At 22.2% G+C, this 17,597-nt stretch overlaps 1 protein-coding gene and 1 long non-coding RNA gene across 2 annotated transcripts; one reads left to right on the plus strand and one right to left on the minus strand.

Annotated features, from left to right (window-relative positions):
* Window positions 1-616: 616 nt before the first annotated feature.
* On the minus strand, window positions 617-7,528 carry LOC122857249. Its single transcript, XR_006374187.1, has 4 exons — window positions 7,484-7,528; window positions 7,131-7,252; window positions 935-1,031; window positions 617-703 (listed from the first exon to the last, which is right to left on the minus strand). It is a non-coding gene; the product is annotated as an uncharacterized LOC122857249 (long non-coding RNA).
* LOC122857246 (dorsal-ventral patterning protein Sog) lies at window positions 683-17,242 on the plus strand. The gene is made up of 8 exons (XM_044159312.1): window positions 683-2,612; window positions 10,011-10,114; window positions 10,775-10,904; window positions 13,683-13,748; window positions 13,845-15,680; window positions 15,747-15,991; window positions 16,071-16,391; window positions 16,465-17,242. The coding sequence occupies exons 1-8, from the start codon at window positions 2,450-2,452 to the stop codon at window positions 16,702-16,704; spliced, it is 3,105 nt and encodes a 1,034-aa protein (XP_044015247.1). The 5' UTR covers window positions 683-2,449; the 3' UTR covers window positions 16,705-17,242.
* Window positions 17,243-17,597: the final 355 nt, after the last annotated feature.

A 17,597-nucleotide genomic window follows, 5' to 3' on the forward strand; every position in this document is an offset into this window, starting at 1 on the left:
ATGACGAGACTATTGGCGCCTAAAAACTGCCTTTATGATGATATTGAAAATTTACATCTCGTAATCATCATCTTCGGTCGAAATAAATTTAAAAAAAAAATACTATCAATTAAATATTATTTCACGGTTGGTTTAGATATATATAAAAAAAAAACATTTTCTTCATAAAGGTATTTGTAAAAAAATAAAAAAAATAAAATAAATTGTCTAGACACCAGAACGAAACGAAGACATCTTTTCGAAAAATCTTACTAGTGAGAAATAATAATAATAACAATAAAAATGATATTTAAAAAATAAAAAAAAATGTTAAACATTAAAATGCAAAATAAATAAAATTATTTTTTTGCTCACACACGCGATCAAGGGATTATCATTTGACCGGTCCCGCCTTCGTACGATCCATAGTCGTTTTTTTTTTTTTTTTTTAAATACTTTATTTTATTTTTGGTTGTCCCTTAAAATTTAAAAAAACGATGTCCCAAATGTCCTGATATTCGACTGCAGTTCTCAAGTATATCTTAAACATTTAATTTTTTTTTTTTTCATTTTAACAAATACTTTTCTTATATAACATACATTTTCTTATTTTGAAAAAAAAAAAGAATTATTTTTTATACTTTTTGCTCAACTTAGTTTTACGTTTTTGTCTCTGGCTATTCGTAGAAATCCCTGGGAAGAAGATTAATGGTGGGATCGTTACCTATATGTGAAAAAAAAAAAAAAAAAAAATGGCTTAAAATTTCAGTATTAATTTAAAAAAAAATATATTATTTTTACATATCACTTGTAAAATGAAAAAAATAAAAATTTTTATAAAAGTTATTGCTATGTGATTTATTAAGAAAAAAAAAATATAATAATAAAAGAAAAATTAAGATAAATAAAAAATAAAAATAAGAGATTGTCGGAAGTGGTCCTCGCAAACACCCACCTTAATTGCGTAGGCGATAATACACCTCTCCTTTCCGGGTGAGTCCCATAAGTACAAGTACAAGTAGTTCATGTATCTCAAAGTAAGCCTGGATCATCTGAAATAAATAAAAAAAACATTTTTACAATTCACCCACACACAAAAATTTTAAATATTATCAGAAAAAAAAAAAAAATTACAATTTCAATGTCTGTATATTCATTTACCATTATATTAAATTTAATAAATAATAAAAAATAATATAACGCATGTAAAATGAGGTGATGCTTGAATATATCAAAGCGTGAGCGTTACAAGATTTGTTTTTGAAAAAAAAAAAAAAATTTTTTTTTATAGTTGATCGTATGAATAAAAAGGTACATAATATTGTTAAGTTACTGAGAGAAGAAAATATATATAATATTAAATGAAGACAGAAAAAGAACATGTACCAAAGCGCCAAACAGCTTCCTCCCACCATCCATGAACATACGACATTACAGAGTGACTACGAAGACGACGGTGGTAACAACAACAACGACACCGTCAACGGCAACCGCGACGTCGACGACGACCTGGGGGCTAAGTTAGTTTTCGCTGCCTCGCGATCACTCAGTCACTTGACAGTCAGTCATTCATACGCGCGCACTCGTTAACAGTACAGATAAATTTTAAATATTAACTTTTATATATAAATATATTTTTTTTTTCAATTAAATATATATTTTACAATAATATCTATAACATAGATTAATTATATTTTTAATTTAATTTGTGAATAGTGTAATTAGAGATTTTTTTTTTTTGTGTTTAACTTTAATTTATAAAACTATTTTTGAAATAGCAAAATAGAAGAATTGATAAATAGTTGCGCCTGCGCTAAGTTAATATACACATACCTATGTAATTGTTTTAAAAAAAAAAAAAATAGAAACTGCATCGAGTGTGTGTTGCAGACCGGTGAATGATGACGATAATGAGACGAGCAACAGTACACGGGACTTGGTCAATTTGTTCGTACATTAAAAATTATTTAAAAAAATAATTTAAAAAAAAAAAAAAAACTAAATAAATTATGTGACTTTTTGCTTTGTTTTTTTTTTATGAATTTTTTTTTTTTTTTTTATTTTGTACAGTAAATATTTACATGACAATATTTAAATTAAAAAACAAAAAAATTAAACTAAAATAGATGCGATAATTTAAAAATAAATTATTTTCTTTGAATTTTCATCAATTTTATTAATTGACAATTATTTTTTTTTTGTATATATCTGTGTGTTAAAGTTGTTTTTCAATGGATTTTGTACTCTTATCATTGAAAATAATACAAAAATAAAGTTTAATAAAATAAAATAATAAGATTGTTTTGTCACCAGTGTGTGACAAAAGATAAAGTGTATTTTTTAAATAAAAAAAAAACAATAATAATAATTGTTTAAATAAACTTGTGAAATATATATATTTTTTTTAAATATTAGATTTTTTTTCAAGTTAAATTAATAAACAATTGTAGTGTGTGTAAAAAAATTGAAGATGATAAAATTTTTTAAGGAGTTCATCAATATGAATGTTCAGACTGGTGTTATTCTGGTATTTCTACTTGGATTGATGCTTGAGGGTCCTATTAGTACTGAGGGACGCAAGGCCGCACCACTTCTCGAGGACGACTGGGTTAAAAGACCCAATCGTGATGCCGGTAAGACTTGAATTAAATATATATTCAACATACCTGTATTACAATTTGTTTACCTACGTCACTCGTATATCGTTAACATGTGTTAAAATAAAGAAAAAAAAAATTACCGATGCAGTGGAAAAGATATAAAATAGTATTGCGGTTATTAGTTTATATCGATATATATACATTGAGAAATAAATCATCATTTTTTCATCATCCTGTTCTTGATTATTCATTGATAAAAAAAAAAATTTATTTCCATCAAAAAAAAATTTATTTTCATCAAAAAAAAATTATTTTTCATCGAAAAAAAAATTTTTTCCATCAAAGAAAAATTATTTTTCATCAAAAAAAAAATTATTTTATATGAAAAAAATTATTTACTGTATTGAAAATTATATTTTCTATATAAAAAAAAATTAAATTTTCATATTGAAAATTTTTATTTATCATTATATTAAAAAATTTTGTTTTTTTTTTTTGATTTAATAATTATACATTTACTGTTTTTTTATATACAGTATATATTTAATAAAAATAAAAAAAAAATGATAACTATGGTATATTGAGCTGATCGTTGTTGCATATTTTCCCTCAAGATTGACTTAATTGGCCAAGCTAAAAGTTGAAGCAGAAGCTGAAAAGAAAACGCCCATGTGCGCGCCTATATAAACGACAATGATTGCTCTGTATTTAAAAAGCCACACACACACATACACATACATAAATATAATTTTTAATAGTAAATTTTTATAACATTTATAAATTATTAATACTGTTTATAGAAATGTTATAAATATATATCAATCATCATGTATATTTATAAAAAGAAGAAATATGTAAAAAAAAAAATACATATTGATATAGTTCATAAAAAATTATTATATATAGTTTAAATTAAGTAGTATGTATGTATATATTGGGATACACGCGTGCACTTTTAATAGGTATTTTTTTTTTTTTTTTTTTCGGTATGTATGCTGTATGTATATATATTTAGACGAGTACGAGACACAAAACGATTGCCGTCGACGCCGCCTTCAAGACTCTTCCTATCTTACTCACCCTTTTTTTTTTTTTTGCAAATATATTACCATGTCTACTCATGTCGTTTTAACAAATACATACTCGTATCATTTTTATCATCATTGTAATAAATATATTTATCCATCATCATACAATCTATATGAGCAAAAAAAAAATTTTAAGCCTATTTTTAAATGACACTAAAAGAAAGTAGAAAAAAAAAAAATTATTTTATTGTCATTCAGTTGAATTTAATTTTTTTTTTCTATCTGTATTTACTATTAACACACCATCAGGGTTGGGCATGTATGATAAAATATGCGCTCTTTACCTCGACTTATTTCAAAGATAAATAAAAAAAAAATTGGCGAAAGTTTTGCCAGACTCTCCTTAATATATTACAGAGGAATTGTTTAAATAAAAAAATAATAATGAAAAAAAAGTGTCAAAGACCTTTGATGATGGCAAGTCATCGGCGGATGAGGGTAGGCGTTATGTTGTATTTGAATTATTAAAAATAAAATGAGATTAAGGGACAATACCAAATGGTTTTAAAATATTCTTAAGACAATGTTGTTGGTGTTGTTGAAGTTGTATATACAATGCATATAAAGAAAAATGTGCTAATGCGTAATCGGTCTTGAGGATAAATATTTAAGTTGGTATATACTGTACTTGTATTTGTTACAATGAAATAAAAATAATTAAAATAAATGAAAGAATAAAAAAAAATAATAGACATTGCACTTGGAATAATTGCAATATACACTTTGCAATATATATACATATTGTATAGAGTTATAATAAGAGTATATTATTGTGTGTGCATATGTACATGTAAAATAGTAGATCTAATTCTGGGTTATAGGTGCAGACATCGGCTAATAAACGAACCCGGACATGTGCTATGAACTCTTACAATAAAATTGAGAATGGCATTTTATATATATCAACTTGTGAATATTTTAAATATATCTAACACGCAATTTTATATTCAAATTTACAATATTATATATTTTTTTTTTTTTTCATTCAACAAATATTATAATATAATATATTTATTATGGTTGATCAATTTATACTGGTAAAAAGAATTCAATTAATTTACAAATAGTTAATGAATGTAAAATTAAACAACTTGATTAACTAGATAATATTAACAAAAATAAAATTTAATAATTACACAAATGTGGAAAATTAATAAAAAAATTCAAAATTTAACATTTTTCAAATGAAAAAATAAATCTAAATTTTTTAAAAAATGTTAATTTAATATTTAGCTTTAATTTAAAAATTAAATACTTGAAAAAAAATATTTAAAAAAATTAACATTAAACAAAAACAATGTTAAATTAATATTTTTTAAAAATTTTAATTTAACATCTTAAAAAATATTAACTCATTATTTAATATTTTTTTAAAATATGTTTTATTAACAAATTTAAAATGTTAATTTTCTATTAAATTTCAAACAATACTTTTTATTTTTATATTAATTACAAAATTAAATAAAAAATAAAAAATATTAAACTAACATTTTTTTAAAATTTGTATTTTTATATTAACATTTATTTTTTGTTAAAATAAAATAAATGTATATAAAAATTGCATTTTAATATTTTCAAAAAAATGCTAAATAACAATTTAAAAATGTTAAAAATTTTCAACATTTATATTATTATTATAAAAATTTAAAATTTAAAATATTATCATTGTTGGAATTTGCTCTCGTTTAAATAAATATTGATGCTTATTTTTTATTTATTTAAAATAAAATAAATAAATATTTGTATGCAGGTAAAATAAGGCATATCCTGGGTACAACCGATAATGAATAATGTATATTGACCAAGAGCACAGATTCCATAAAAAAAAAAAACATAAATTTAATTTAATAAAAAAAAAAAAGTTTAAACAAATACTGGGTGAAAGAGACAAAAGTTAAATATGTATAGACCTATATAGGCGTGTCAGTAAGAATTATTTAATAAAAAAAGAAATAAAAAATGAATTAACGTCCATCAGATTTTTATCAATCGGCGTGCGGTCAAATCGCAAAAGCAAAATTCCCAGAAAATGAAAGGCTGTGAAAAATTCCACCCATCAAGGATATACTCTGTGATTATACGATCACTCAACTGTATAAATTGTTTTTTTTTTTCTTTTTTTTTAACATATCCATTTTGTTGATTTAAAAAAAAAAAAAATCTCATATTATCAATTGAAAATTTATATATAAATTATTATTATCATCATGATACACTCAATTGACAACAATTTTAATTATTATTTAAAAATAACATGAAATTTTAAACTCATGCAATTTTATAAATATAAAAGAGAGTAAATTTATTAATCCCACTTTGTTTAAAAGATTATAATCATCAGGGTGAATGGAATATTATACACATTTGTATGATGATAATTAAAGAAAACGATTCTCGCAACTCGACAAATTATCCATCAAGAATTTTTTCTACTTAAAAAAATAAATAAACAAATACATGAATAAATCAATTGAATGATAAATAAACAAACAATTTAATTAATTAATAAATCAACAAGTAAATATAAAAAAAAAAAAAAATTATTATCTGCTCTTTATATTTTTGTAATTTGTTCGTATAATTAAATTCAAATGAAAATTTAATTTACATTATTTTTATCAAATTAATTTGTATAAAATAATAAATTATATTGTTTGTTATTATTATTTATTAATTATTTTTAATAAAAATAATTTATATATAATATGAGTCTCATCGAAATCAGGTACTTTACTTGTTCTTTCTATATAAGGATCCGGTTATAAACAAGTATTTTTGACGGGCCAAAATAAATAAATAAAATTATACAAATATATAATTATTAATGTAATTAAAGTTAATAATTTTTGTTGAATTATTACATGAAAAAAAAATGCATAATATTACAAACTAATAGAAAAATTCGATTCGAAATTTTTACAGATAGAAATAGATAGAAATTTGTGTAGATAGAAATTTTTCATTTTATGGCTGTAAAGCCGCTGGGTACATCAAAAATTAAATAAATAAATAAATAAATAAATTTTAATTATTAATTTTTTATTGTTGTTATTTTTCAAAATTAATTTTTTAAATTTATTTCATAAATAAGTTCGTATTCCATTGTTCAATTTGCAAAAAAAAATTTTTGAAAATTTCTATTATTAAATAGTGGATGTAATGATCAATTTGTAATTTTAATTTTTAATTTTTTCGCTTACTCAGAAATAAATTCAATCTAAAAATATAATATAAATATTTGATTATAAAATAAAATTATTATTTGACAATTATTAACCCCTTGATCTAGATTTGAATCTGACATTGTATTGTGTCCATCATTTAACATAAAAATAAATAAAATTCAGGGACATTTAAAAAATTTACGTCATTATATTTTACTCTTTTTTTTTTTTTTATAAATAATTGTTTATCGTGTGTGTCACGGGGCCAAGTAAATCCATAAAAAAAAATATGTACATACCAAATTTGACATTGCTGTAACTGACGATGGATATATCCTTTCATTTGTTCATTTCAATACCATTTAAAGAGTCACTTATTGGTCTTCATAGTGCCCCATATGGTCATCAACAAAATCATCATCTGAAAAAAAAATTAAAGCATAACAGTTTAATAATTATATAAAAATATTTACAATAGATAATTTGTATAATTTATCAATTAAAATTTCTCATTTTGGTAAATTAAATGGCAAAAAAATCTAAATTATAAATCAAAAAATTATATTGATAAATTCAAAAATAAACGAGCAAGTTAATTGAATAAAAATAATTACAATAGGTAATTTAAATAATTCATTAATTAAATTTTTACTTGAAAAAAAAAAATTAACAAGTATCGATGATGATGAGACTGATGCACCCACGCGAGTAACATAATATTTATAGTCGTATTTACAGCCGGATGTATCGTGATATTATAAGCAAATCAGATATCCAATAAACGACCATTTGATAAAATGAATCAACACAAATGTGGGTGTATTATTTTATGTAAAAAAAAAAAAAAAAAAATATATACACATTGAAAAAATGCCCAGCAGTCTCGAGAGTTTTTTTGGGTCAAAAATAAAATAATAAATAAAAATCAAATGATATGTTATATGTTTAACATACAAACGAGGGCAGATAAATAAAATTTAAAAAAATAAAATCGTATACGAAAAGAGGTGAAGGGGGATTATTTTATTTATTTATTTTTTTACTTTAAATTTTACAAACGAAGGTTACGACAAGGTGTTACGTCATGTTGACTAAAGTACTATATAGATTTTTCTTTTAATTTTTTTTTTCTCTTTGCTTTTCGGTGAGTAGGCTCAAACGACGACTAAAGTTAGACGGAATCTCAAGATATATAGTCTCTTTCTTTTTTTTTTACCATCATGATCACGAGTTTGTTGCAAAGTTTTTGGTATTTTAAATGTTTAAAATTTGAAAAATCAAGGAAAATATCATAAATCATTAATTTGATTAAAATTGAAAGGTAAATTAATAAACTAATAATATTTTTTTCGATTTTTTGAGTATTAAAAATTATTTATTATTGTTTGAAATGCTTTGTCGATTAAAGGAAAAATAATTAAAATGAAAATAAAATTTATTAAGATTTATAAAAGTACATATTGTTATTTGGAAAAAAAATTATTTAAATATACTATTATATTTGTTATTGCGTAATAATAAAAAATGACGTGTTGATAATCACGCGACACACGATCATTAATTTGCACACCTGATGCTTATATATTTTTTTTTTATTTTAATTTATAAATGTAGGTATATATATACAAAATCAAATATATATGTCATCAAATAAACATGGTATGTAAGACGAGAGTAGGATAAATAGATAGAAAATAAAATAATCGAGTTTGCGAGACGTCTCGGCGCTGTTTTTAATTTCCCTGATGTTAATTATGTACTTAAACTATATATAAGTATTTTGAAAATTGCGAAAATTTTATTTTTAGGTATAATAGTTTAGTTTATTTGTGAATAAAATATTAATTTTACATACCTTAAATAGAGTTTTAAATTTTTAACATTTTTAAATTGTTATTTAGCATTTTTTTGAAAATATTAAAATGCAATTTTTATATACATTTATTTTATTTAAACAAAAAATAAATGTTAATATAAAAATACAAATTTTAAAAAAATGTTAGTTTAATATTTTTTATTTTTTATTTAATTTTGTAATTAATATAAAAATAAAAAGTATTGTTTGAAATTTAATAGAAAATTAACATTTTAAATTTGTTAATAAAACATATTTTAAAAAAATATTAAATAATGAGTTAATATTTTTTAAGATGTTAAATTAAAATTTTTAAAAAATATTAATTTAACATTATTTTTGTTTAATGTTAATTTTTTAAAATATTTTTTTCAAGTATTTAATTTTTAAATTAAAGCTAAATATTAAATTAACATTTTTTAAAAAATTTAGATTTATTTTGTCATTTGAAAAATGTTAAATTTTGCATTTTTTTATTAATTTTCCACATTTGTGTAATTATTAAATTTTATTTTTCTTAATTTTATATATTTATCTAGTTATTTAAGTTGTTGAAAAAGTATATAGCTGCAAAATACGTACGGGGTTATTGATCTCAAAATGAAACGACAAGTTGCATTACGACTTAAAGAACACATTTATATGCACATATACACAGCTTATAAAATAAAAAAAATTTATGGTAAATTAACTAAAAATCAGACAAGTACATGTCACCAATCATACATACCACTAAATTTAATAAATTTAAATTCTTTTAACAAGTGTATATATGCACTTAACAAACTTGAAAAAAAAAAAAAAAACAATTTTTTATAAAAATTCATAACACAAGAATCACCAGGCTCTTTAAAACATCATAACTATCTTGAAAAAAAAACATGCCATGTGTAAATTTAAAAAATTTTTTTTATCACTAAATGATAACTTATAATTTTGTTTTTTCATATCATAAAATATTTCAAGTGTATATGTTAAAGGATAAATTGTAAAACACTTCTTTGCACATGAAGACAGCTCAGCAAATATTGACGTTACAATGAGTGTGAGTAAGAGGTGATATCTATTACACGCACTTGAGACAAAACCACTCCATGTACCATGCGTATTAAATATATAAATCATAAATTTAAAAAACCCAAAAAAAAAAAAACAATATTGTGTTATAAAAATTGGATAAAAATAAAATGTTAATATGCATGCACGTATATTCATTTTTGTTTTTTTCTGTTTCATAGTTTATATATGTAAAAATTATATGTAAAAATAGAAATATATATATAGTATGTATATTAAAATATGTGTGTGTTTATTCAAATTACAGAATGCACTTTTGGAAAGCAGAGAAAAGAGCTTGGATCTAAATGGAATGCCGACTTGGGACCACCATTTGGCGTCATGTACTGCATTAAGTGCGAGTGCATACCAGTGAGTTATTCATTATCTCATAAAATATAATAATAATATCAAAATAAATTTAAAGAAAACAGAAAAATTTTCCAATAATTTTTTTTTGCGATTTTTAATAAATAAAATGAAATATTTCTTCGAGAAAAAATTGGAGCTTTAAAGCTTTTTTAAATTTGTTTTTTTTTTTTTACTTTTTTTCGGCAATTATTTAAAAATATAAATTAATTATTTATAAATTTTATAAATTAAAAATTATAATTGTATTATTTTCGAAATTGTAAATAGATACTGTTGATAAATTTTATATTTATATATAAAAACATAATACGCAATTTTAATAGAATTTATTTTCGTTTTTTTCTTTGAAACTTTTTTCTATTCTTATTTTATTTTTTTCTATATCAATTTGATATAATTTATTTTGATTAATAAGTAAGATTATTGTGGGTATATAAATTTAGTCTGCCGGTTAGTTTTTTATGTCTGTTTTATAAATATATTGATGACGTATACGAGGTCACACGCGTTTCGTTACAAATCACAAGAATGATCAAAAAATTTACTCATGTTTTTTTTTTGTAAATTGCATGTCTCAATTATATATTATTATTAATTATCATTGTAATCATTATTTTTACATTGTAAATTTTCAAAATTTATTATTTAATTTATTTTTAGATACAAAAAAAAAGAAGAATTGTAGCTAGAGTACAATGTAGAAATATCAAAAATGAATGTCCAGTAGTTGAGTGTGATGATGCAGAATTATTACCTGGAAAATGTTGCAAGAGTTGTCCTGGTCAATACAGTAAGTTGTTTTTTTTTTTTTTTACATCAATTAATTTATAAGAAAAAATTTGCAAATAAAAAATTTTGATAAACAATAACAAGTTTCGTTAAAAATTATATATTAAATTTAAAAAAAAGAAAAATGATTGATAAATTTCGTTAAACTTTTAGAATTTTTTTTGTTAAACTTTCTAAATTAAATAGAACTACCTTTTATTGACAATAATGATGACAATATACTTAAAAAAAAAATCAATTTGATGATATATATTTCTGGTTTTATTTAATATGGCTATATGAAAAACTTGTGTTTCCATAAACGGTTTATGGAATCTACCGAATAAGGTGTATTTTATAGAATAACATGCAATTTTATATGACAAAAATAAAAACAATAAAATACACACAAACTATAAAATAAAAAAAATTAAAATTAAAACAAACACGCATAAAATAATATATATTTTTCATCAAATAGTTTACTCAAATATTTTTAAAAAAACCATAAGCTATTATAAAATTAAAAATTAATTATCGCTGGATTTTTTTTTTATCAAATATTAATTTTATTTCTACGGTTATAGTCACGAGTAATACCACGAAAAAATTTTTTTAAATTCAGATTAATACCCTCATCAATAGCTCAATAAAATGAGTGAGAAAAAATAAATAAAAATTTATATATCAATTAGTACTGTAGCTAATAAAACAGCTAATAAAAAATAAATACATTTAAAAGCTATTAATTCAAATAAAAAAAAAATAATCACAAATTAAAATACAAATGAGAGAATATGTACTGTAGCAAAATAATTAACAGGTCATAGCTCTCTCTTTTTTACAAAGCATACTTGGATATTTCTAGGCCAATAATTATCATTACAATTAAATTATCATCAATTTAATTCCATCATAAATTCTATCATCGTTGTAGAGTTAAAAGATCACAAGTGCTAAGAAAAAAAATTTTTTTTAAGTTACATTTTGTGGTAAAATTTCTTTCAATCTATTTTATTTTTTTATCCATAAAATATAATTGAAATATTGATTAATATATTTTTCTTATAATTAACTAAATGATGACAGATAATTATATGTTTTTAGCATAAACAAACTGTGCCAATTGGCAAAGTATACATTAAGTCAAAATCGATTAAGATAAATTAAATATATGAAATTTATTTTCATGCATTATTCAATTGCAGTAAATAAATATTAATTTTTTTTTTAAACCACATTATTCACTACTTAATTTACTGCTCCATTTAACATGGAATATAATATTATCATATATATATCTATTTAGATAGTTATCAATTTGATTTTTTTTATTTTTTAATCTAAATTTTATTTTTCAATAATGTAATTTAAATTCAAAGAAAGTAAATAAATTAAAATTTGTTTGGTTTTTTTTTTTTTTTCAATAAAATTATGATTGAATAGTAATGTTGTAAAAAAAAATGAGAATGTGATAGTGAATTAAAATATGAGAGAAAATAAGTCGGGCGCGACGATTTAGCACTATGGCGCCGATTGTATTGCCGCATGGCGTCACTTCGATTAAAATGTGTGCAATCTAAATGTAAATATTAGCATGCATAATGATATTGGGTATAGTTGATATTTAATAAAACGAAAAAATAATAATAAAAATTACATAAAAAACTGGATTGAATGAATTTAAAAAAACGAATAAAGATAATAAAAAAAATTTAATCTGTCCCGTTGTGTGTAGACTAATTAAATTTTTAAATGAGATTTTAATTGATAGTAATTATTTTGTATGATTTAGTTTGCACCATTGTAGTTTACACGATTAAATAAACTAAATGAAATCATCCAAAAAAAAAAGAATCTCATGTAGAAAATATTGCACGACAAAAATTTCTACTAGTAAATGAAAATTAAATTAATTACAAATTTATCCAAGATATATGATGATAATAATAATCTTTATAATAATATATAATAATAAATAAAAATAAATAAACATTTCATACAATATTTGAAAGATTAATATGAAAAAAAAAAATTAAATTTGAAATAATAATAACATTGTGTCATTACAATAAAATGACTAATTAATAAATTTTTAAATTAATTAATTTTGAATTTATCAAAGATATATGATTAAAGTAAATTTTAAATAAATAAATAAATTTTTAAATGAAATATTTATTTATTTATCGTATGATATACTGTTGTCATAATTTTTTAAAAATTCAAATCATTCATCATTCATCATGTATATTACTATGCTTTTATTATTTTTATAATGATTTATTTTAATTTTTAAATAACTTATTATTTCTATACTAATACACGCTTCATGATGTTATCCTTTTTTTTCGGGGGGAAATTATTTACCAGAATACAAAAGATTAATAAATTATTTCAAATATTTAATCCACATTCATTAGTATTTCTTTTTTTTTTTTTTCTGTCATATTTTAAATTCAATAAACGTATATATATAAAAGAAAATTTTTGAAAAAAATTTAAATAATCCGATGTGTATGATCGATAAGACTCGCATCATTTGGCATTAATCCAATGCACAAATTCCGAATAACTTTGACTTGTATATTCAGAATGATTGAGGTTTGTCATAATAAATTTGCGTGTTATATGACCATGTGGATTAATAAAGATAACATGTATATACAAACACAAAAATCAAGACAACAAAAAAAGCCACAATAAACGTGATTCACATATAAATTATCTTGATTAATTAGATAATCATATAAATTCTTGAATATAATTTTTATTTTTTATTTTAACTTGTCAAAAATAGGTACAGAGCTTGTACAGGATGTGCCAATTCAACTGACAATAGAAGAAGAAGAACGAAGTCTTAAACGTGAGTTGAAACAAAAATATAAAAAAAAAAAAAAAAAAAGAAGAGCATAATGAATAATGATAATTTATTTTTATTTGTTATTTATTTAAAATGTAGATTTTGGTACTATTATAAGTAGTAAAACATCAAGACAAGTTGTAGACCGTGTGAACGAAGCAATAAATTTTGAAATATACAGTTATGTAGCAACTGGTCGTTTTACATTTAATCGTAAAAATCTTTACTATTCATTTTACTTGGGTATTGGTACACCACGTCCAAATATAATACAATTTATTGATGATACTGGAAGTATATTAGAAGAACAAAAAATTGAAAAAACAATTGGTTATTATCAAAATTCAACAGATAAATTATGTGGTGTATGGAAAAGAGTACCACGTGATTATAGAAAATTATTACGTGATGAAGAAATGTATATATCATTAATATGGGAAATTCAGGATTCAACAAAATCTGAAATAAAAAAATCAGCATTAATTGGTCAATTATTACGTTACAAAGCATTATCAACTGAACAATTTTCATCACTACTTGAGCCAACACTTGGTTCTGATAGATCTGTTATAATTGGTTCAACAGCAACATCAATAATATCAGTATCATCAGTATCAGCACCATCAATTCATGTATCAATTGTTGTTAATGGTTTATTTTTACCTGATGATATAACTGATGTACCATTAATTGTATTAATTGAACATCAAGAAAAAAATTATATTATATTACAAGATGAAATTATTATTAAAAAACCATCTGATGATATTAATTTTGGTGAAGTTAGAAGTGCTATTACTGCTAATGATTTACGTTTATTATCACGTGGTAAATTAACAATAACAATATCATCTAAAAAAGATCCACAAGCATTAAGATTAAGTGGAATAATTGGAAGTAGAGTTTCTTGTGATATTTATCAAAGTTTAATATCATCTGAATCAAAAAGTCATGCAAGTGGTATAGCATGGGCATTTTTAGATCGTTATGGTGCATTACATTATGGAGTTAATTTAAATGGTTTAGAAGATGAAAATCCAATAGTTACAATTGTCGATGATGGTGGAAAAAAAAAAACTGAACTTGAAGATTTAACACCAACATTAATTGGTGGTTCAAATGGTAATGGTACATTAGATAGACCAAGTCCAAGATTATTAGAATCATTATTTAAAGGTGAATTATCAATTGTTGCTGCATCACAAATTGGAAGTTTATTAAGAGGTCGTTTAATACAAAAATCAATTGCTGATGCTAAAGATAATTTAACACCAACATTAATTAAATCACCAATTTCTGGTACAATGTTTGGTATTGTATGGTTAAATATTGATCCAATTGAATGTACACTTTATTATGAACTTGAAATAACTGGTTTACCCGAAGAATATAATAAACAAACTGATGATGAAGAATATGAAAATCAAACAAGTCTTAAATTATATTTAGAAACAATGCCAGTACTTGCTGAAGGTGCACCAGTATCTAAAAGATTATTAGATGAATTTAATGGTAATATATTAGAAGGTTCAATTAATGGTTTATCACAAATTGAAATATATAGAATTGATTCTGGTATTGGATTTTTAGAATTAATTGGTATTAATAATAATATAACAAGTAAACTTATGAAAACACAATTTAAAACACGTGCACCAATTAATTGTCTTCCACATTTTACTGATAATGATGTTGGTAGTAATATGATATATAATTTACATCCACCAAATACAGAAATTGAAACAAGCTCATGTTTTCATGAAACTAAATTTTATGATGATGGTACACAATGGACAGCTAAATCAAATTCTTGTTTAATGTGTCATTGTCGATTGGGAATTACAAATTGTGATCCAGTACCATGTCCACCATTAAATTGTCCAATTGATAGAATAATTAATCCACCAGTTGGTCATTGTTGTTCAATTTGCATTGGTAAGTTTTTTCTTAGCTTCATAAATACAAATTTAATTTGAATATTAACGTTTAATTTTTATACAGGATCACCAAGTATTAATTCAACAACACCAACACCAACATCATCAACAACAACAACAACAACAACAGTTACGTCAATTTTAAATCCTGCAACACCAACTTCTCATGAAAAAATTATTGAAGAATCAAATAATGTATTACCACTGAGAGGCTGCACATTGGCTGGACAATTTCATCCTTCTGGATCCTCTTGGCATCCTTATTTACCACCATCTGGTTTTGATACATGTGCAATATGTACATGTGATGTAAGTAAATTAAAATATATTCATTATAATTAATTGATATTTATTAATTTTTTTTTTTAAATTTAATTTAACACAACAGCCAGTTAGCTTAGAAGTTCGTTGTCCTCGAGTACCATGTCCTCCTTTAAGTTGTAATGAAAAATTAGCAACAAGACCAGATAAAAAAGCTTGCTGTAAAGTTTGTCCAATTATTTCACAAACAACAAATAATTTGACACATGATATTAATATACCACATGATCAACCAGCAACAAAATTATCAGCTAAACGTATTGCTGATGATATTATTGCTGCTGGTGGATGTAAATATCCAGTTGGTGGTCCATATGAAAATGGCAGAGAATGGCATCCAAAAATTCATTCACATGGTGAAGTTAAATGTGTTAAATGTCGATGCAAGGTAAATTATATTTAAAAATAGCTATTTAATTATTCATTTAAATGATAACTATAAAAACAATTAATTTATTTAGGATGGAGAAGTTAAATGTGACAGGAAACGTTGTCCTCGTTCACTATGTAATACCATAGTTAATCAATTAAAGCGTGGTGAACGTATACCGGATGCAGATGAATGTTGTACGACTCAATGTAAACGTGCAAGAAGGCACAATCGTAATCATTATAATAATAATAATCAACATCATCAACAACTACGTCATTCATCTTCAAAAAATCAAAAACACTCATTAACACCTAAAAATCTCAGTTGAATATTTACATTAAAAAAAAACAATAATTATTATTTATAAATAAATAATATTCCAATGTTTAAAAAAATATATTTTGGAATAAAAAAAAAATGATATTTCAACTGAATGATTATAAAAAAATTTTTATAAATTATACTTAAAATTGATGATATTGCATATAACAATTTGTCAATTTATATAAATTATATTTTATATGAATATTTGTTGTCTTGTAATTTTAAATAATCATCAATTTGTATGACTATTATAAATAACAACCATAATATACATAAAATAAACGGAAGTAATTTTTTCATATAAATATATGAATACACAAACTGGTTAATCAAAGGGCTAGGGTAAATATTATTATAAAAAAAAAAAAAAATTGAAAAATACGACAGACAGCGGAAATAATATTTAACAAATAATCATTGTTATTATTATTTTTTTTTTATTATTAATATTATTATTATTATTATTTATTTAATCTCAACGAGTTACCCAGCATCCAAAGAACTGAACGGTTTACTCGTGTCAACGAAACGATTGCTTATCTTTTTATTAATCTATTATTAAATTTTAATAATAAAAATAATAATGATAATAATATTAATAATATAACATTATGTAATAATTATTAAATTGTATCAACTTGTGTATTGTCATTATTATATATATTTTTTATTTTTATCATTTTATCAATTTTTAAAATAGAGATTATTGTTATCAAGAGACTCGGTAGAGTCTCGCCTCAATTTTTAAAAAGCGAGACTCTTTACCGGGTATAAGTATTTTAAGTCATTTTTAAGATTTATTAATATTATAAACTATATTGTTTATATTTTTAATAATTTATATTCCATTCAAATGTCCCTTGTGATTTATTTTTATTTTAATATATTCATTAATAA

The sequence above is a fragment of the Aphidius gifuensis genome, linkage group LG5 (genome assembly GCF_014905175.1).
Source record: "Aphidius gifuensis isolate YNYX2018 linkage group LG5, ASM1490517v1, whole genome shotgun sequence".
Taxonomy (NCBI): Eukaryota; Metazoa; Arthropoda; class Insecta; order Hymenoptera; family Braconidae; genus Aphidius; species Aphidius gifuensis.

Coding starts and splice junctions, on each gene's coding strand:
- LOC122857246 (XM_044159312.1), top strand. CDS start 2,450: ATGATAAAATTTTTTAAGGAGTTCATCAATATGAATGTTCAGACTGGT. Junction 2,613..10,010: donor AAGACCCAATCGTGATGCCG/GTAAGACTTGAA, acceptor TTCAAATTACAG/AATGCACTTTTGGAAAGCAG. Junction 16,392..16,464: donor GTGTTAAATGTCGATGCAAG/GTAAATTATATT, acceptor TAATTTATTTAG/GATGGAGAAGTTAAATGTGA.